This window comes from Hemitrygon akajei, chromosome 2, assembly GCF_048418815.1.
Source record: "Hemitrygon akajei chromosome 2, sHemAka1.3, whole genome shotgun sequence".
Classification (NCBI taxonomy): domain Eukaryota; kingdom Metazoa; phylum Chordata; class Chondrichthyes; order Myliobatiformes; family Dasyatidae; genus Hemitrygon; species Hemitrygon akajei.
In genome coordinates this window covers 67,556,288-67,576,991 of record NC_133125.1, presented here as the reverse complement: position 1 = coordinate 67,576,991, position 20,704 = coordinate 67,556,288, and the positions used below count along the sequence as shown (strand labels likewise).

At 43.7% G+C, this 20,704-nt stretch overlaps 1 protein-coding gene across 6 annotated transcripts in view; it reads left to right on the top strand.

Moving 5' to 3' along the window:
* Window positions 1–20,704, top strand: part of cenpe (centromere protein E) — a 169,106-nt gene that overhangs the window by 72,075 nt on the left and 76,327 nt on the right. For 2 of the 6 annotated variants that reach the window (XM_073024450.1, XM_073024413.1), the window contains exons 25-31: window positions 79–218; window positions 838–1,029; window positions 3,454–3,579; window positions 6,040–6,180; window positions 7,135–7,392; window positions 7,596–7,853; window positions 16,140–16,397. In XM_073024450.1, the coding sequence (XP_072880551.1) occupies window positions 79–218; window positions 838–1,029; window positions 3,454–3,579; window positions 6,040–6,180; window positions 7,135–7,392; window positions 7,596–7,853; window positions 16,140–16,397 (1,373 nt within the window). The remainder of the gene's footprint in view (window positions 1–78; window positions 219–837; window positions 1,030–3,453; window positions 3,580–6,039; window positions 6,181–7,134; window positions 7,393–7,595; window positions 7,854–16,139; window positions 16,398–20,704) is intronic. The other 4 variants (XM_073024458.1, XM_073024430.1, XM_073024439.1 and 1 more) reach the window with 3 other exon arrangements.

Here is a 20,704-nt window from a genome sequence, read left to right as displayed (position 1 = left end):
TTAATATAGATTTTGTTATATGGGCATTTTTTTGTCTTTGGAAACGCAATCTGTTATTGTTTGTTTCCCTTTTACTAGATGATAAACTTTCTAAAGCATCAGAAGATATTAAATTACTTAATGAAGTGAAAGAAGAGCTGATGACTAAATTACAAGTTTTAACAAAAGACAATGAAGAATTGGCAATGTTGCAACCCAAGTCCCAAAAGGTTAATCAAGTAATGTTAAAATGCTGCAACCTTCCTGTATGTTTTTCAGCGATGAACATGACTAAATTAAAATTTTACTTTAAATCTCAGCTTGATTAATGTTTCAGTAAAGTGTTGGTAGTATACATATTTTTTTTGGGGTTAATGGTTAAGTTAAAGATGAATTTTACATCCTAGTGATTGAATTAATTTCCTGACTGAACTGATTGCTGAAGAGATAGATTCTTATAATCCTATATTAGCATGAAAGTCAAGAATAAATGTTGTCTTTTGGTGCACAGGTTTAAAGAGCATAAATTCAAATGTGATCTTGATTGCAGTCTAATTTTGCTTATTTACTATTTTAAATGTATAAATTCTAAATCTGGTTGAAAAATGAGTAGTTGAAGTATGGTATTTTTTTCTGCTGGGTCTAAGTTGGGGATTTACAGCAGTATTTAAAAGTGTAGATGAATCTTAGTGTTCTTGCTGCCAAAACATATTTCAAACTTTTTAGTTATTTTCTGTTGGCTTAAAGTGAGTTTCCTATTCTGGTGTTCTTGTTAATGTGCAAAAGTGATCAATGAAATGTCTATTTGTTACCAAATATTTGAAGGATGGTGTTTGAAATTTTACATTTGGTGACTAGGACGAAGACCTTCTAAATGTGAGCAGTGCGGTTGAAACAACTGAGATAAAGAATTTAACTGAACAGCTTCTCATTCTTGAGGAAAATTGCAAGACTATCAGTGAAGAGAAAGAGAACCTATATAAAGAATTGTCGGGTCTTCAGGCTGAGAGGGATCAATTGAAATGTGATCTTCAAGATAGTATTGAAATGGTAATTTAAATTGGTTTATTATTGTCACATATACCTCAGTACAGTGACAAACTTGGGTTTGCATGCCATTCATTTCGTCACATTGCTGCGCCGAGGTAGTGCTAGAAAATAAAAAGCTAAATAGAGTTATAGTTGCAGAGAAAGTGCAGGGTAGATTGTTGAAAGGTTCATTTATTATCACAGTTTGTATCTATATACAACTCTGAAATTCATCTTCTCCAGATAGCCTCAAAAGCAAAGAAAGAACATGAAAGTTGTTCAGAGAGAAACATCAAACCTACCTTCCCGCCCCAGCACAAAAACCTAACAGAACACAAATGTACATTAACTCCCAAACCCCTCCCCTCACACAACAAACCAGATGAATGGCCAATAAAAGACACAGAATACTTTAAAAAAAAAAAGTCTGGAAAAAGTCCATGGCCCATAACTGTAATAGTCCAATCCATAAACACAGAAGCATGATGCATCTTCCAATATCATTGACATTCATCAAAAGAGAGGTACACCACGAGGCAGAGGCCTACCTGCCAACCACATAGAGATAGGCTGCTCACAAACTCCTCAGTGGGATCAAAAGGAAGGCCTTTGGTGCTGAACGATTACTCTCCTTTCACATTCACCTCTGTCTTCCTTGACACTTTAATTGGTGCTTAATGAATGCTTTAATCAGTGAAATGTAGTTGGACATCTGCTCACACCCCATCTCAGAAGTTTCTTTGCATTGAGGCTGTCTGAGCTCACTTTCCGGAATCTTCTCGGAGACAGTAAAGCGCTGGATCACTCAATTGATCTCCAAACTGTAAGTTGCTGGCTCTAACAGTCCCATAGATTCAAGGTGAAAAACAGGCGTAAAAGAAATAAAAAGACATTTTTGTAGTCTATCTGGAAGATGTTAACCAAGGGAGTGTTGTACGCTGGTGCGATTGTGAGGTCAAGAGTTCATCTTGTGCTACAAGACCATTCAGTAGTCTTATAGGGTAGAATTTGTTCCTGAGCCTGGTACTATGTGTTTTCAGGCTTATGTATTGTGTATTCTTCTGTCCAGTGGGAGTTGGAGAAAATTGCAATACTGGGATTTTTGATTATGTTCACTACTGTATGGAGACAGTGAAAAGTGTAGATTTGAGTCGATGTAGAGGAGGCTGGTTTCCATGTGTGCTGAGCTGTGTCCACATACTTTGCGATTTCTTGCAGTCCCATATAGAGCAGTTGCCATAATAAGCCATGATGCATTTGGATATGATGGTCACTTAGAGTTTTATCATTCAACAGATTATTATCTTAATATTTCTTAATTTTGTTAATCTTGTATCTTAATGTTATATTAATATTAATAGTATCTATATGGTACAATGCTGTTTGACACACTCAAATTTTCAGACTTAGTTTTATTATGCAAGTACTTTGAAATAAGACCGATGATCCTTCCAAATAATGTTTTAACACTTTCTTCCTTCATTTAAAGTTCATGATTTGATTTGTTCCATTGTGAGTTTTTTCATGTTATCAATATCTACAAAAATATTCATAGGTCAGGATTCTCAGTATATCAAATATTTCATCAGTGTTGCACACCTTTGGAGTGTGCTGAATGAATAAAATGCACAATATCAATTCAATTTACCTTTGTTTTTTTAAACTTGGAAGTAGCAACTACATTTCTATAGATAGACAAGTAGCTACAAAAAAGTATGGTTCTGGTAAATGGAAATTACGATGACTTAGTGTTAAACTTTTGAAGTAATATTTAAAAAGAAACAAAGGCTGTTTGGCTGACAATAAAGCCCTTCACAGCAGTTCCTGAAATTATACCACATGAAGTTTAAAAATTAATAGTTTTAAAATGGCCGTTATGATATCTTTGCTCTTTGGACAGTTATCTAGGACAATTTTTGCTAATGTTGGTGTTAAACGAATGTTAAAATGAAGAGGAGTCACAATTGTCAAATATTTTTTTCCTATTTCATTTCTTATGGAACATAAACTGCCTTACTTTGTCTATCCAATATTATACAATCTTGCCACCACCCAAAAAAGAAATTAGAATGCCTGGATGATAGTTCACTTTTCATTAAGCATGCATTTATCACTGAAGCATTTCTTGTATGTGGAGAACTGTTTAGTCACCTATGAGAATAGAGAAATTTGAGGGATGAATGAAATGGATGTATTTAAATTATGATCGCAGAACTCTCAAAAAACTTAATTCTGTTTGTTTTCCTATTTACTGTGTAATAAGCAAGAATATGTGGGAGGAGAGGGGAAGGAGCCTAATTTCAGAATTTGCCAAACTTCTAATAACTTTTTTGAACTCTCTAATAGTTGTTTTTGATGTTACTAAATAAGGTATTAGTTTTCAGATGTCTTGGATCAATATACATGAAGTGAACCCATGTTGTTTAATTTGTATTTTTGTACAAGTCTATAGAGAATCAAGCAGAATTGAGAAGGCTACATGACAAAGTGAAACTGCACCAAGATGTGGCGGTAGAACTAAAGAAAAGTCTGGCTGACAAAGAGTTCTTGATAAATGAAGAGAAGAAAAAGGTTTGCATACATTTTTCTATATTTCTAGAAGTCGAAATTTTGTACAAAAAAGTCACTTGGCTTGATGAATCCATTATTATATTCACCTGCCAGTAAGCAATATGCAGTCCCTGTTCCCGTATATCTCACTACTTCTAACTAGCTTGCTAACTCTCAAAATCTGACTTTGCTTTACTTGAGTCATTAATTTTGGTAGCATATTACTTAATTCCCTCTTTTAAAAATAGCTTTCTTCTGTTTGAAATCTATTATTTACTTTTACTACAATATTTTTCTATTATTCTGTCCTATTCCATAAAAACAAATAGTTTACCAACTCTTTCTCTTTATATTGAAACAAAAAAATTCAAACTTTCTGTGTTGATATTTCTGCATACAGTGCAACTAAGACCCTTACACCTAGAGGAACTCTCATGTAAGCTCAATAGAACACCATTCTCAAATTTTCCTTTGGACAAATTTTGTATTTATCGATTGACCAAAATCAAATCAACACAATGAGCTCCCACAACTTCCCATATTTTACAGTTGACATTTTTACCTTTGTATTTTAGTGTTAATTGGCTGTTAAATCATTTCAATTATGTTACTGAACACAGCTTACATAAAATTTGCTGTGTTATGATCACTTTAGCAAATCTGGCCAGAATTTATTGATCACATGTACATTGAAGCATGCAATAAAATGTGTTGTTTTAATTAACAACCAGTAATTTAAGCATGTGCTGAGGGCACCCTACAAGTGTCCCCACGCATTCTGGCACCAAAATAGCATACGCACTATGTTCAGCAAACAACAGCAACAAAACATCAAAACAAATCCCTTTCTTCCCTCCATCACTCCACCATCCTCTCACTTACTCATACACACGGACTATCCTCCAACCTCAAGGCAGGAGAGGCCAGGCCTCCAGGCTCCATTGGATTCATGGATTTGCAGATGGTGGCCTCCGACTTCCCCAGTGGACTAGCAGATTCAGGGCTTTTGCCATCGGGCTTTGGCTTCCGATCAATCTTTGGGCTTTTATCTTCAGTATCAACCCCATGACTTGCTGAGTTTAGCAAAATTTTCAACATTTTCCCATATGTCATTCTATTCTTACTTGGTTATCCAATATTGTTACAAGTTTCATATTTGGCCAAATACATGGGGAACTGTGTTTTTGTTCAACTATTTTGTCTGAAATAGTGATATATATATATTTTCTATATTATTAAAGCCTGACATTGGTATAGCTCCAAAGAACCTGGACCATTCCTGACCTGTAGTATGTGTTTGGCATTTGTGTTCTCCCTATGACTGTGTGGTTTCTGCTGGGTGTTCTGGTTTCCTCCAATGTCTCAAATGTGCTGTTCAATTAATTATAGAAGTAATCCTTTGCAGTTAAGTAGCAAAAATTAAAATGGGAGTTGATGGATATGAGAGAAAAAAATTGCAGGGCTAGAGAAATGAGGATTGGGATGGATGAAATTGCTCTGTCAGGGATTGGATGGACATAGTAGATTGAATGTCCTCTTTGTCATGATCAGTTTATCAATAACCTTTTTCTACATTCTCATGCTTCCCCCCCCACCCATGCTCAACCAGTCTTTTGTGAAAGGAGAAACTAGCACATGAATTCTGGAAGAGTTTTACAAAAAATTTTTGGAATGTGTACAGTTAATTACCGACAAAACTCAATTATTGTTGTTTAATTGCACAAAATGTCAAAATTGTAACGTTGCAATATCTAATTGGAGTCACTGCTGTGCGGAAATGAACGTTTCTCTTTTTTCCCTCTTAGCACAAGAAAGACTGAAGATTCTAGTGATTGAGAATGGATTATTCATTCTCAGTCACTGGAATTTTCAGACATTTCTGCTGATGACAGATTTTCAGAATCTTAATCAGATTTAATATTACTGGCATATGTTGTTAAATGTTGCTTTGTGGCAGCAGTACATTGCAATATATACTACGCAGACAGTGGCTATAGTACAAATTAGGAGTTTGAGGAAATTTGGTATGTCACCAAAGACATTCGCAAATTTCTACAGATGTACAGTGGAGTGTATTCTTACTGACAGCATCACTCTCTGGTATGGAGGGCCTGCTGAATGGATATTGAACCCAAGAACACTACCTCACTGCTTTTATTATTTTATTTTTACACTATTTAATATATACATTGACTGATATTCACATTTTTTCTCTTACTGTGTATTGCAATGTACGACTGCCGCAAAAACAACAAATTTCATGACATGCTGGTGATATTAAACCTGATTCTGATCCTATTAATTTAATTGCCATTTTTAAGCTAAAGTTGTTCTCAACACTTTATCAAGTATTTGTTTCTGGATAATAGATCTGATCACGTTACGTAATGTAATTCTGCATCCAATAGTACTTGAAAGTTGAATTTTAAGATTAATTTTTTGGGTTGATCGGAAATTGGATTGTTCATCTCGTCCATACAGGCCAGTGAGGCATTGGATCGTGCACAAGAGGAAGTGCAATACCAGCAGCAGCTAGTGAAGGAACTAAAAATTGAAATTCAGGAAAAAAAAGACCTATTGTTGAACATTCAAACAAATAATCCTGAAATAGTTGATAAAAAGGTGAGCTGAAGGAGAAGTGTTAACTGATTCAAGTGCTACTTCTCCGCTGTTTTACTTTTAGATCAGAAGTTTTGTAAAATGCAATACTTTTTACCCCTTTTAAAATCTGGAACCCAGGTAATGATGCACACTTGGTCTGAGTTGAAATACATTTAATTTGAGGTGCAGCAAAATTTGAACTCAGTGTACAATTGAAGATGGTGAATACCATTGTTTTCACTTTAGATCTTTACCTGCCTTTTTGTGCATTGTAGGAATACAGCTCTAAATATTTTTGTGAAATTAGAATACAGCTCTACCTCTTTTAGTGCTAATTTCTGCTGGTCTCAGTTCCTTTTCTGTTCCAGTTCCCCATATTGCTCAGTCTTTTAATATTTGCCAATCTCTAACTTAAGTATATCCAATGAACTGTCCTTCACCACCCTTGGGCAGAGAATAGCTACTCTCCCTGAGTAGTTTCCATGCACCTCATAATTATTCCAAAGAGAAGGAATGTGTTACCCTGGTCGAATGTGATGTTGGCATGTAAATTTTGAATAGGAACAAGAGCTAACTGAATATTTCCAAAATGTGGTGTCTCAACCTGCTTTGGAAGATGAGGTGCATGTACACAATTTGGAACAGAAAAAGATAAATATTCAAGAATTCAACCATTATGTCCAACAAATAGAGGAAGTAAATCATCAATGAAGTGAAAAAAAAAAGAACTTGAGGTGTTTCTACAGGATGCCAAAATACAGAAGAATGAAAAATTAAGAGAGCCCAGAAAGAGAATAGAGGTGCAATTTATGAATTCCTAATTAGATGGTTATATTATATAGAACAGCTTGTAAGAGAATACTTGTTAGTGAGTTTGCCATGATTTACTTTGTCTTCAAACCTATATAGGATAATCTTGTGAAAATTTGACTGAGCTATGGCATCTAATTAGTGATCTAATATTTTTATTCTAAGCAGAAGGTAGCTGATGAACTCTATTGTTTGGAGGCTGAGCGTAAAGCATTACTCACTGAGATAGAGGAGCTGAGAGTTCGTGCTTTCAAAGACCAGGAAGCAGAAGTTCAGAAAGAGCAGTTAAAACAGCAGGTCCAGCAACTGGAGAATGACAAATTAACCTTATCACAGCAGAAAGATAATCTCCTGGAGACACTGAAATGTATCAGAGCAGAAAAAGATGAAATGAAGAAAGTACTGGAAGAGAAAACTGAGGTGGTGAGTTGTGCATTTTAAATCGGTATCCAGAATAGATTGTGAAGAAGTTTCTGCATTGTCGTTTACTTTAGTTTTGTCCGCAATGTATAGAAAAACTAATGAACATGATTAAGATCTTTACCTGCCTTTTTGTGCATTGTAGGAATACAGCTCTATCTTAATATTTTTGTGAAATTAGAATACAGCTCTACCTCTTTTATTAGACACAAAAGCAAGGTGAGGAACTTCTTCACACAGTGTCTCAGCGTGACATGTTGCTTGCTGAGATCGAAAGGCTGAAAGATCATCTTTCCAAAGAAAAAAAAGCAGCAAGTTTGGAAGATGAATTCAGCCAGAAGCTCCAGCATCTAGAGAGTGAAAAATCATCCTTGGTAACTGAAAGAGACGAGCTCCTTGAAAAGCTCAGATGTATTGAAGTGGAAAAGGAAGAAATGAAAATACTGCATGGAAATGCTGAAATGGTAAGTTATGATTTTATAGTAATTCCTGTTATGCGCATACTGAATGGGTTCTAATGAAATCTTTGCACTGTCAATGAATTTATAATCCAGATTTACTTAAATTGCTGCCAACATATTTATAACAATAATTCTACAACAATATGTGAAATGTTATCAACTAAAGAATGCTAATTAGCTGCTTCAGTAATACTCAGTGGCCCCTTTATTATCCAATCAGTCCATCATGTGGCAACAACCAAATGCATAAAAGCATGCAGACACGGTCAAGTGGTTCAGTTGTTGTTTAAGCCGAACTTCAGAATGGGGAAGAATGGTGATCCAAGGTGACTTTGACAGTGGAATGATTGGTGCCAAATGGGCTAGTTTGAGTATCTCAGAAACTGCTGTTCTCCTGGGATTTTCACTCACAACAGTCTCTAGAGCAGGGGTTCGCAACTTGGGATCCATAGACCCTGGGTTAACAGTAAGGCTTCATGGCATTATAAAAGGTTGGGAACCACTGCTCTAGAGCTTGCAGAGTATAGTACAAAAAGCATCCAGTGAGTGACAATTCTGTTAATGAGCAAGGTCAGAGGAGAATGGCCAACTGGTTTAAGCTGACAGGGAGGTGACAGTAACTCAGATAATCACATGTTACAACAGTGGTGTGCAGAAGAGCATCACTGAGCATGCAACATATTGAATCTTGAAGTGGATGGGCTATAGCAGCAGGAAGACCACACAGGTTTCCGCTCCTCCATCTAATAAAAACCGTGAGACACAGTAACAGAATTAGGCTGTTCTGCCCATAGAGTCTGCTCCACCATTCCACCATGGCTGATTTATTATCGTCCCTCAACCCCATTCTCCTGCCTTCTCCCTGTAACCTTTAACACCTCGACTAATGAAGAACCTATGGATCTCCGCTTTAAATATACATAATACAATATATATATATATACAAGAAAAAAAAACAAAAGGCGCCAACTTATCAAAGTTCAGTCAGTTAGTGCACTCGTTGGAGCTCAACCAGCGAACCATTCGACCCCTCGTCGCTTGCCTCCGACTTCCACGTCTTCCACCTCGGACTCCCCGGTGGTCTTCCGAGTGCACGTCCACCTTCCTCGGCGTCTCCCTCCCGACTCCCTTCACCCCCAAGCCCGCGCAACCCCTCCCCTAAGTTCCCAGCCTCACAAAACACAATAACATTCCCCACTGATTAACAAATGAATACAATTACCATGTCAGCCATTCTAAAGTGAAACAACGGCGAGAGAAACATTTAACAGACAAAGAAACATCCCTACTCGTAACAAACCAAAGAAGCCCTTTTTAGTAACATACACAGGACATTGTACATTCTCTCCCCACCAGCAAATGTCATGCCCTCATGGCATTACTAGAGTTCCCCAAAGCTTCTTGCAACACACAAAACCCAACCCAGGTGCAGAAAGCAGTGACATAACTACCCAGAGCAGTAGAAATCACACTCGGTTCTCCTGGTACCACATATGTCAACCGCTCCGGGGGGCGCCTAATCCTCTGAGATCTCCATACCCCTTCTGCCCCACTGGGCTCCCTCTTCACCTGCAAACCCACTGTCTCGGACATCCCAGGTCTTCCTGACAGACCCTCACCCCCTTCCTCTCGGGGGTTCTCCCTCACCTGAGATCTCTCTGGCTCACGCTCGGGCTCCACCCTCTCTCCCACCAATGTTGGCTGCCTCTCCATCTGACCCTCAAGACCTTCCCTCCTCTCACCCAATTCAGTATGGGAAGGGCCAGGAGCTTCCTCTCCTGGTACTGGAGCACCAGCGAATAGGAACAGGGGCCACTCATCTGAGTCGTCCTCTTCCGAATCGGTAGCCATTCCCGGGTAAGGGACCCATCCCCGCTCTTCAGCAGCGGGCTCTTCCCTTTCTCTGCACCCTCGCAGAGTCCTTGTACTAGGCACAACTTCCCACTCTGGCTCCGTATCCACCTGCACCGCTTGACCCAGCGGCAGCAGGTGATTCCGATGGAGTACCTTGATAGGCCCTTTCCCATCCTCAGGTTTCACCCGGTAAACTGGCAGGTTCGGCATCTGGCTCTCTATTACATAGGGGCTGGCCGCCCATCGATCTGCCAACTTGTGCTTACCAGGGAGTCCCAAATTCCATAAAAGGACCCGGTCGCCCGGCAATAATTGAACAAACTTCCCCTTTCGATCATACCGCATCTTATTCCTCTGATTTTGTTTGGTAGCCGCCGCCTCGGCCAACTCGTACGCCCGCTGTAACTCCCTCTTCGTGTCGGACACATACTTTAGATGGGACTTCCCGGGTAATTCACCCACTTCACCCCCAAAACACAAGTCAATGGGCAACCTCGCTTCCCGCCCAAACATCAGATAATAGGGCGAATATCCTGTAGCATCATTGCGAGTACAATTGTAACAGTGAACCAATTGTCCAATATGACGACTCCATCTACTTTTCTGCCCAATCTCCAGCGTCCCGAGCATATCCAACAGGGTCCGGTTGAACCTCTCTGGCTGCGGATCTCCCTGTGGGTGATAAGGGGTAGTCCTGGATTTCTCAACCCCAAGCATAGTCAGTAATTCATGGATAAGGCGGCTCTCAAAGTCCCACCCCTGATCGCTATGGATTCGCCTGGGAAGGCCGTAATGAACAAAATACTTCTCCCATAACACCTTCGCCACTGTCGTCGCCTTCTGATCCTTAGTGGGAAATGCCTGAGCATAGCGAGTGTAATGATCGGTGATGACTAAGACATTCGCGGTGTTGCTGGTGTCAGGCTCAATCGACAGAAAATCCATACATACCAGGTCCAGAGGTCACGCACTCTGCAAGTGCGACAGTGGAGCCGCCAACGCGGGCAGGGTCTTCCTCCGGATGCAACGACTGTAGCCCCTACAGTATTCTTCGACTTCCCCCCTCATCTGGGGCCAGTAGAACCGGTCTTTGAGTAATCCATAGGTCTTTTCCACCCCCAAGTGTCCAGAATCATCATGTAGGGCCTGGAGTACAGCCTGCCGATACTCCTCCGGCAGGACAAGTTGCCAACAGTGGGGTTGGTCCGGAGGCGCCGTTACCCGGTACAAGATTTGGTTCTTTAACTTCAACCGAGACCACTCCTTCAACAACAGGGGCATGAATGGGTGTTTCGCCTTCTCAGCCAACGCCCCATCCCCCCTCTCGACCGCTCTCCACACTGTGCCAATGCCCGGGTCATTTTGCTGAGCAGCTGCCACTTCCCCCGGACTCAGTTCCGGCAACTGTTTAGTCCGCAGTGCGATCAGGTCACAGTAAGCTAGGGGTATGGCGTCGTCAAAACCCCCCAAATGGTCCACGGCTCGTTCCAGCCTCCCTCTTCCCTCGGCCTTCATGGTGATAGCAAACTGACACATAGCCTTCACTCCAGGGGCAGGGACACTCTCCCACTCCTCGTCCCTCTCCTGTTCCCCCGGCTCCCGACGAGACAAAGCATCCGCATTGACATTCTTGCTTCCGGGCCAGTACCTCAGGCTGAAATCATATACCGACAAGGCCGCCAGCCACCGATGTCCTGTGGCATCCAGCTTCGCCGAAGTTAAAATATAAGTGAGAGGATTGTTATCCGTTCTCACCTCAAACTTGGCTCCGTACAGGTAATCGCCCAACTTGTCCACCACCGCCCACTTCAGCGCCAGGAACTCCAACTTGTGAGTGGGATAGTTTCTCTCCGATGGCGACAAGCTTCGGCTGACAAAGGCTACCGGCCTCAATGCTTTGCCATGCTCCTGGTACAGAACAGCCCAGAGACCCTCTCGGCTGGCATCCGTGTGCAGCACATATGGCTTCTGGGGATCAGCAAAAGCCAACACCGGGGCCTGGGTCAGTGCCCTTTTCAAAGATCGGAACGCCTCTTCACATTGATCATCCCATCTCGAGCCAAAAGGTTCCGCCGGGTTCCAGTATCCTCCAACGTCCTGCCTCTGGTCCCCCGTCCTTTTCTTTCCCACCGGGGGATAGTCACACAACAGCTGAGTCAACGGGTGACACACTTTGGCGTATCCTTTCACAAATCGCCGGTAATACCCACAGAACCCCAAAAATGAGCGCAGAGCGCCCACTTTCTGGGGTCTCGGCCAGGTGGTCACGGCCTCTATCTTGGTTGGATCAGTAGCCACTCCCTCTCGCGAAATGATATGGCCAACGTAGCTAACCGACGACTTGCAGAACTGGCATTTGTCCAGGGAAAGCTTCAACCCTTCTTCATTAAGCCGGCCCAACACCTTCAACAGCCTCTCCTCATGTTCCTCCAAAGTCGATCCAAACACTATCAAATCATCCAGGTACACCAGCACCTCTAACAGATTCATATCCCCCACAGTTCTCTCCATGAGCCTCTGGAAGGTGGCTGGGGCTCCCGATATGCCTTGGGGCATTCGTTCGAACTGAAAGAACCCCAGCGGGCAGATAAACGCGATCTTCTCTTTATCGCCTGCACTCATCGGGATCTGGTAATACCCACTTCTTAAATCCAGCACACTGAACCACTTCGCACCGCTCAGGCAGGCCAGCGCATCCTCGACTCTTGGGACAGTATATTGATCAGGGACAGTTCGCTGATTCAACGTCCTGTAGTCAACACACATGCGCACTCGCCCATTCTTCTTCCGTGCCACCACTATTGGGGACGCATAAGGACTTCGGGACTCAGCTATGATTCTGGCCTCCTTCAACTTGCACAAGTGCTGCCGCACGTCCTCAACATCGGCCGGAGCCAGCTGCCGGGATCTCTCTCGGAACGGGGTGTCCTCCGTCACCCGGATGGTGTGGCAAGTGCTTTTGGAGCAGCCAACATCAAACTCGCCCCGAGAAAAAACAGCTTCCATCTTCAGCATCTTCTCCACTAGCCTGTGTTTCCACTCCGGCGACACAGGGGAATCCCCGAAGTTAAAGACTTCAGCGGTCAGCTCCCTTCTATGCTCTGATCCCTCCCCGTTAGGGGTCCTCACTGGTGCGCTAGACATTACCATCACCGGGAACAGATGTGCCAGTGGCATTCCCCTCTTAAAGGTGATTTCTCTTGCCGTGGTGTTCCTGACACTTACAGCTATACGCCTCGCATGTACCACCCCTGGTCTCTGCACTTCGGGCCTCACCAGCGCCCCCGCCGGAAATCGTGTCTCCCCTTCAAGATCGTCCAGGGCGTCTACTAACAGGGCTTCGCCCGTCGGCACTCCTGGGAATCTGGGGGTCCCCATCACTAGTGCTACCTCCCCGGGTTGGATCACCTTGGGCCTCGCCTGCGTACACCACACCGTCCCTCGTTTACACTCCGGGTCCAGTCCTAGGGAGGCAACCCCTTCTTCGAACACTGCTCGAAACACTGGATGCACCGAGAGGGTCTCCAGAAAGTCTTCCCCCGCTTTCTCCTTACAAGCTCCCAGGAGCCGTCGCACAACGGGGGAATTAGTCCCCACCAGGAGGGCAGCACCACCAGTTTCCACCGGGTCAGGACACACCAACACCAACGTCTCAATAGCTTCGGACACTCCCACATCGCCCTCCGAGAACTCCAATCTCACCGATAGGTACCCATCGTACGGGTAGTCACCCTCGCTCACACCCCAAATCTGCAGGGCGTCAAATGGGGTTACGGGCAAATGCTTTAGATATTGGTTGTAGAAAGACCGGTACAATAAGGTCACCTGCGATCCCGTATCCAGAACGGCTTTTGCGTAAACTCCCTCTATCCCTAGACCCACACTGGCACAGAGTCCTACCTGCCCATCTGGAATAGAGGCGTGGGCACCCGGTGGTCCCCTGGCTGATCTCTGGGAACGTGTTCCTCCAGAGGCTCCAGTCCGTTCCCTCACTGAGCCTCTCCTAAGTTTCCCGACACCTCCCCCTTCTTAGTCGCAGGGGGGCTTGCCCTCCGCGGAACTCCTTGTCTCTCACAATCCCACCTAAAGTGTCCCTCCTCTCCACAGCTATAGCACACCCTCGGCTGCCCACAGTCCCTCCTGAAATGTCCCTCTTTCCCACAGTTAAAGCACACGCTGCCTGCCGCCCCTCCTCTCCCAGGACGACTCCCGCTCCCAACCCACTGCACTGGTCGCCCCTGAGAGTGGGTACCTCCCCTGTCCCTCCCCTCCAGAGGGGGTTCTCTACCCCCCGGTGGGTTGTCATTCCTCCACCCAGCCACCACTTCCTGTATCGCTGAGGATCGCTCCCGTAGGCCCGCGCCCCTTTTTTGCCCCAACGCTCTCTCTTCCTCCCGCACCTCTCTAATCAGTGGCCCGAACGATGGAGGAGGGCCTTTCCTATAAGCCTGCCGGATAGTCCACGCCACCTTGTCCTCCTCCAGAGAGCCACTGAATAACTGACTCATCCTCACGCTAGCCACATCATGCGCCTTCACTACCTCCCAGCGCCGCAGCCCCGAGAGCATCCCCTCCATCCAAAATATGTACTCGGAGAGCTTTTCCCCTCTCCATTGTTCCAGGCGTTGGAACTCTGCTAAAAGCAGCCAGGGTTCCCCTGACAACCCAAACGCTCCCTCCAAAACTTCTATACATTCCTCCACTGAGGCCCCAGACTTTTCAGCTTTCAACTCCCGGACTGTTTTGGCTGCTAAACCCCTCAAACTTCCCACCAATCGCTGCCTCTTCTCCTCTTCCAAGCCTGGCCACTCCTCTAACGTCAAGGACGTATGCTCGATCCAGGTCTCATAGTCCACCTCCCCGTCCGGAGTCGAATTGGCTCTGGAGAACACCTCTAGCTTCAACCGTGGCCTCTCGGCCACTCCCACCAGGGAGTTAAGTGCGGCTGCCAGCTCCGAGGCTTCCTCCCTACCTGGGGGGCAGGGCCTAGTCACGACTCCCTCCTCCCTCCTCCCTTTGCTCGTGCCTGCCACCTCTCTGGGGTTTTGCTCTAGCTCTAGCTCCACCTCCGATGTCTCCTCCGCCTCATCCTCGGAGAAGGGGTGGAGCCCCCACGGCCCCTCCTCCCCCGGAACACTGACCGTCGCCGGCAGTTCCAACGTCCTGACGTCAGCACTCGTACGAACCAACACCCAGCTAGGCTCCACCTCTTTACCACACCGTCTAGCTACCAATTCTACCTGCCCCATACCGTTCACCAAACTTAACCCCCGCACTACCGCGTCTCCCGAAACTCGAAAATCCACTCCACTCACTACACACGCGTACTGTACCGGTACATCTTCAAATCCGCACCAGCGAACAATCTTATCTCTGTCCATCTCCGCTCTGCTGCCTGCGCGATTCCACAGCCCCCTGACAATCCAATCGCGGGCGAGCACCCCACAAATGTAACACTTACCCAAAAGGCTGGTATATGTCTAGGGGAAAAGGAGATCCAGCCACTCACCAACCCCGCCTCCCGTACACGCAGGTGCTGTGAGAATCGCGTTTATGCCTCGCGCCCGCCAACAGTATCAAACCCACAACAAATACCGGTATGAAATACACTTTAAAGAGTTTACTAAAATTAAGAGTTATGCAATACAATATATATATATATATATATATATATATATATATACAAGAAAAAAACAAAAGACGCCAACTTATCAAAGTTCAGTCAGTTTAGTGCACTCGTTGGAGCTCAACCAGCGAACCATTTGACTCCTCGTCGCTTGCCCCCCGACTTCCACGTCTTCCACCTCGGACTCCCCGGTGGTCTTCCGAGCGCATGTCCTCCTTCCTCGGCGTCTCCCTCCTGACTCCCTTCACCCCCAAGCCCGCGCAACCCCTCCCCCAAGTTCCCAGCCTCACAAAACACAATAACATTCCCCATTGATTAACAAATGAATACAATTACCATATCAGCCATTCTAAAGTGAAACAACGGCGAGAGAAACATTTAACAGACAAAGAAACATTCCTACTCGTAACAAACCAAAGAAGCCGTTTTTAGTAACATACACAGGACATTGTACACTTGCTTCATTGAAGAGTTGAGAGCTCAGGCTTTCAACCAAAAGCAGGAATAGATATAAATTTATCTGCTAGTTTCTGGAACTGCTGGTTGAATTGCTCCTCTTAAATTTCTAAAAGGAATGGTGAGCTCCAGGAGATATTGAAGAATGTCAAAATAACAAGGGATGAAATTGAAGGGAACTTTGAAAGAAAACTGAAACAGTAACTTGTTGTATCCCGTGGTTAAAATGATAATTTCCTGGCATATGCTTTTAATTTATCAATCAGTGTTAGCCCAGAATATTCTGTTGAATATACTTATGAAAACATTAACAAGGCAAGCAAATGACGGTACACAATTTTTTTTATTATTAGGTGCAAAAGCAGGCTGAGGAACTTCATCTAAATTCTCTGCTTGATGTACAGCTTGATGAAATCAAAAAGCTGAGAGCTCAGGTTTCAAAAGAACATGAAGCAGTAATCCAGGAAGATGAATTTAACCAGCAGTTCCAGCAACTAGAGGAGGAAAAATCCTGTTTGCTGAAGGAAAGGGATGAACTCCAGGAGATGCTGAAATGTGTCAAAGCAGAACAAGATGAGATGAAAAAATTCCTACAAGAAAACTCTGTGGTGGTGAGTCATATTTAACAAGAGACCATAAGACATAGGAACAGAATTAGGCCATTCGGCCCATTGAGTCTGCTCTGCTATTCCATCATGGCTGATCTCGGATCCCACTCAACCCCATACGGCTGCTTTCCTGCAATATCCTTTGATGCCTTGACTGATCAGGAAACTATCGACTTTGTCTTTAAATAACCCATGGCCTTATCCTCCACCGCAGTCTGTGGCAGAACATTTCACAGGTTCACTACTTTCTGGGGAACAAAATATCCTCCTTATCTCTGTTCTGAAAGGTCACCCCTCTGTTATGAGGCTGTGCCCTCTAATTCAAGATACCCCCACTATGGGAAACATCCTCTCCACATCAACCCTTATCTCCCTAACCAGTCCTTTCAACGTCCAGTAGGTTTCAAAGAGAATCCCCCCCCTCCACCCATTCCAGTGAGTGCAAGCTCAATGCTGCCCAACGCTCCTTGTATGTTAACCCCTTCATTACTGGAATCATCGTCATAAACCCCCTCTCTAATGACAATACACCTTTTCTGACATATGGAGCCAAAACTGATGGCAATGCTCCAAGTGCAGATTGACAAGTCTTACAAAGCCGCAGCATTATCTCCCTGCTTTTAACTTGTATTCCCCTTGAAATAAATGCCAACATTGCATTTGCTGCTTTTACCACAGACTCTGTACATCTGATGTTCGAACCTTCTCCCTATTAAGATAATAGTCTGCGCTATTATTATCGTACATTTTCAACACTATATCATCTGCCACATTTTGCTCTTTTTTCCATTTTGTCTAAGTCCTGCTGTAATCACATTGCAGTAATCACTCTGCCCAAACTACCACTCCACCTATCTTCATATCATCCACAAAGTTTGCCACAAAACCATCAATTCCATTATCCAAATCATTGACAATCAATATTGGCCCCTGAGGAGCACCACTGGTCATTGGCAGCCAACCAGAAAAGGCCACCTTTATTCCCCCCGGCTGGCAGCCATTCCACTATACATGAGAATATCTTTCCTGTAATGCCGTAGGATTTTATCTTGTTAAGCAGCCTCGTGTGTGGCAGATTATCAAATGCCTTCTGGAAGTCCAACTAAAAGACATCCACTGCCTCTGCTTTGTCCTCTGCTTGTTACTTCCTTGAAGAATTCTAACATATATGTCAGCAAGATTTCCCTTTGCAGAAACCATGCTGACTTTGACTTATTTTATCATTAGTCTCCAAGTACCCTGAAACCTCATCTTTGATAATGGACACCTATACTTCCCCAACCACTGAGGTTTGGCTAACTTGCCTATAATTACCTCTGTTTTGTTTTCCTCCCTTAAAGGGTGGAGTGACATTTGCATCCATTATCTCTTCAGCAACTTCTCACAGGACTCTGGGATGTAGTCCATCTGGCTGAAGTGACTTCTCCATCTTAAGACATCCGGGCTTGCCTAGCACTTTTTCCTTTGTAACTGTAGTGGCACTCACGGACCTCTAGCAGACTGCCAGAAAGAAAGTGCACACTGGAAGACTGGTGCAAAGTACCCGTTAAATTCATCTGCCATTTCTTTGTCCCCTGTTACTACCTCATCAGCATCATATTCCAGTGGTCCAATATCAGCTGTCACCTCTCTTTACTCTTTATATAACTGGGGGATAAAACTTTTGGTATCCTGCTGTATATTATTGCCTAGCTTTCTTTCATATTTCATCTTTTCTCTTATAGTTTTCTTAGTTGTCCTTTATTGGAGTTCAAAAGCTTCCTGATGGCCCAACTTCCCAGTCATTCTTGCTACCTTGTATGTCCTGATCTTGACTTTTATGTAGTCTGCAACTTCCCTTGCCGACCAGTTTTGCCCACGCTTGCCAATAGAGAACAATTTCTGTAGGACAGATCTATCCTGCACCTTGTGAACTATTCCCAAAAACTTAAGCCATCTCTGCTCTGCCATCATCCCCAGCAGCATCCTCGAAACCACCTGGACAAGCTCCTCTCTCATGCTCCTGTATTTCCTTTTATTCCATTGCGATGCTGATACATGTAACTTGTGCTTCTCCCTCTCCAATACAATATGAATATGATATAGTTGGGATCACAGAGACATGGCCAAGGATGGGAGCTCAACATCCAGGGAAATTCAATATTCAGGAGGGATAGACAGGAAAGAAAGGAGGTGGGGTAGCATTGCTAGTTAGAGAAGAGATTAACGCAATAGAAAGGAAGGACATTAGCCTGGATGATGTGGAATCGATATGGGTAGAGCTGCATAACACTAAGGGGTAGAAAACGCTGGTGGGAGTTGTGTACAGGCCACCTAACAGTGGTAGTGAGGTTGGGGATGGCATTAAACAGGAAATTAGAAATGCATGCAATAAAGGAACAGTAGTTATAATGGGTGACTTCAATCTACATATAGATTGGGTGAACCAAATTGGTAACGGTGCTGAGGAAGAGGATTTCTTGGAATGTATGTGGGATGGTTTTCTGAACCAACATGTCGAGGAACCAACTAGAGAGCAGGCCATTCTAGATTGGGTATTGAGCAATGAGGAAGGGTTAGTTAGCAATCTTGTCGTTCGAGGCCCCTTGAGTAAGAGTGACCATAATATGGTGGAATTCTTCATTAAGATGGAGAGTGACATAGTTAATTCAGAAACAAAGGTTCTGAACTTAAAGAAGGGTAACTTTGAAGGTATGAGACGTGAATTAGCTAAGATAGACTGGCAAATGATACTTAAAGGGTTGACGGTGGATATGCAACGGCAAGCATTTAAAGATCGCATAGATGAACTACAACAATTGTTCATCCCAGTTTGGCAAAAGAATAAACCAGGGAAGGTAGTGCACCCGTGGCTGACAAGGGAAATTAGGGATAGTATCAAGTCCAAAGAAGAAACATATAAATTAGCAAAAAAAAGCGGCACACCTGAGGACTGGGAGAAATTCAGAGACCAGCAAAGAAGGACAAAGGGCTTAATTAGGAAAGGGAAAAAAGATTATGAGAGAAAGCTGGCAGGGAACATAAAAACTGACTGTAAAAGCTTTTATAGATACGTGAAAAGAAAAAGATTGGTCAAGACAAATGTAGGTCCTTTACAGTCAGAAACAGGTGAATTGATCATAGGGAACAAAGACATGGCAGACCAATTGAATAACTACTTTGGTTCTGTCTTCACTAAGGAGGACATAAATAATCTTCCAGAAATAGTAAGGGACCGAGGGTCTAGTGAGATGAAGGAACTGAGGGAAATACATGTTAGTAGGGAAGTGGTGTTAGGTAAATTGAAGGGATTAAAGGCAGATAAATTCCCAGGGCCAGATGGTCTGCATCCCAGAATGCTTAAAGAAGTAGCCCAAGAAATAGTGGATACATTAGTGATAATTTTTCAAAACTCCTGAGATTCTGGATTAGTTCCTGAGGATTGGAGGGTGGCTAATGTAACCCCACTTTTTAAAAAAGGAGGGAGAGAGAAACCGGGGAATTATAGACCGGTTAGTCTGACATCGGTGGTGGGGAAAATGCTAGAGTCGGTTATCAAAGATGTGATAACAGCACATTTGGAACGAGGTGAAATCATCGGACAAAGTCAGCATGGATTTGTGAAAGGAAAATTATGTCTGATGAATCTTATAGAATTTTTTGAAGATGTAACTAGTAGAGTGGATAGGGGAGAGCCAGTGGATGTGGTATATTTGGATTTTTAAAAGGCTTTTGACAAGGTCCTACACAGGAGATTAGTGTGCAAACTTAAAGCACACGGTATTGGGGGTATGGTATTGATGTGGATAGAGAATTGGTTGGCAGACAGGAAGCAAAGAGTGGGAGTAAACGGGACCTTTTCAGAATGGCAGACGTGACTAGTGGGGTACCACAAGGCTCAGTGCTGGGACCGCAGTTGTTTACAATATATATTAATGATTTAGAGGAGGGAAATAAATGCAGCATCTCCAAGTTTGCTGATGACACGAAGCTGGGCAGCAGTGTTAGCTGTGAGGAGGATGCTAAGAGGATGCAGTGTGACTTGGATAGGTTAGGTGAGTGGGCAAATTCATGGCAGATGCAATTTAATGTGGATAAATGTGAGGTTATCCACTTTGGTTGCAAGAACAGGAAAACAGATTATTATCTGAATGGTGGCCAATTAGGAAAAGGGGAGATGCAACGAGACCTGGGTGTCATTGTACAGCAGTCATTGAAGGTAGGCATGCAGGTACAGCAGGCGGTGAAAAAGGCAAATGGTATGTTGGCATTCATAGCAAAAGGATTTGAGTACAGGAGCAGGGAGGTTCTACTGCAGTTGTACAAGGCCT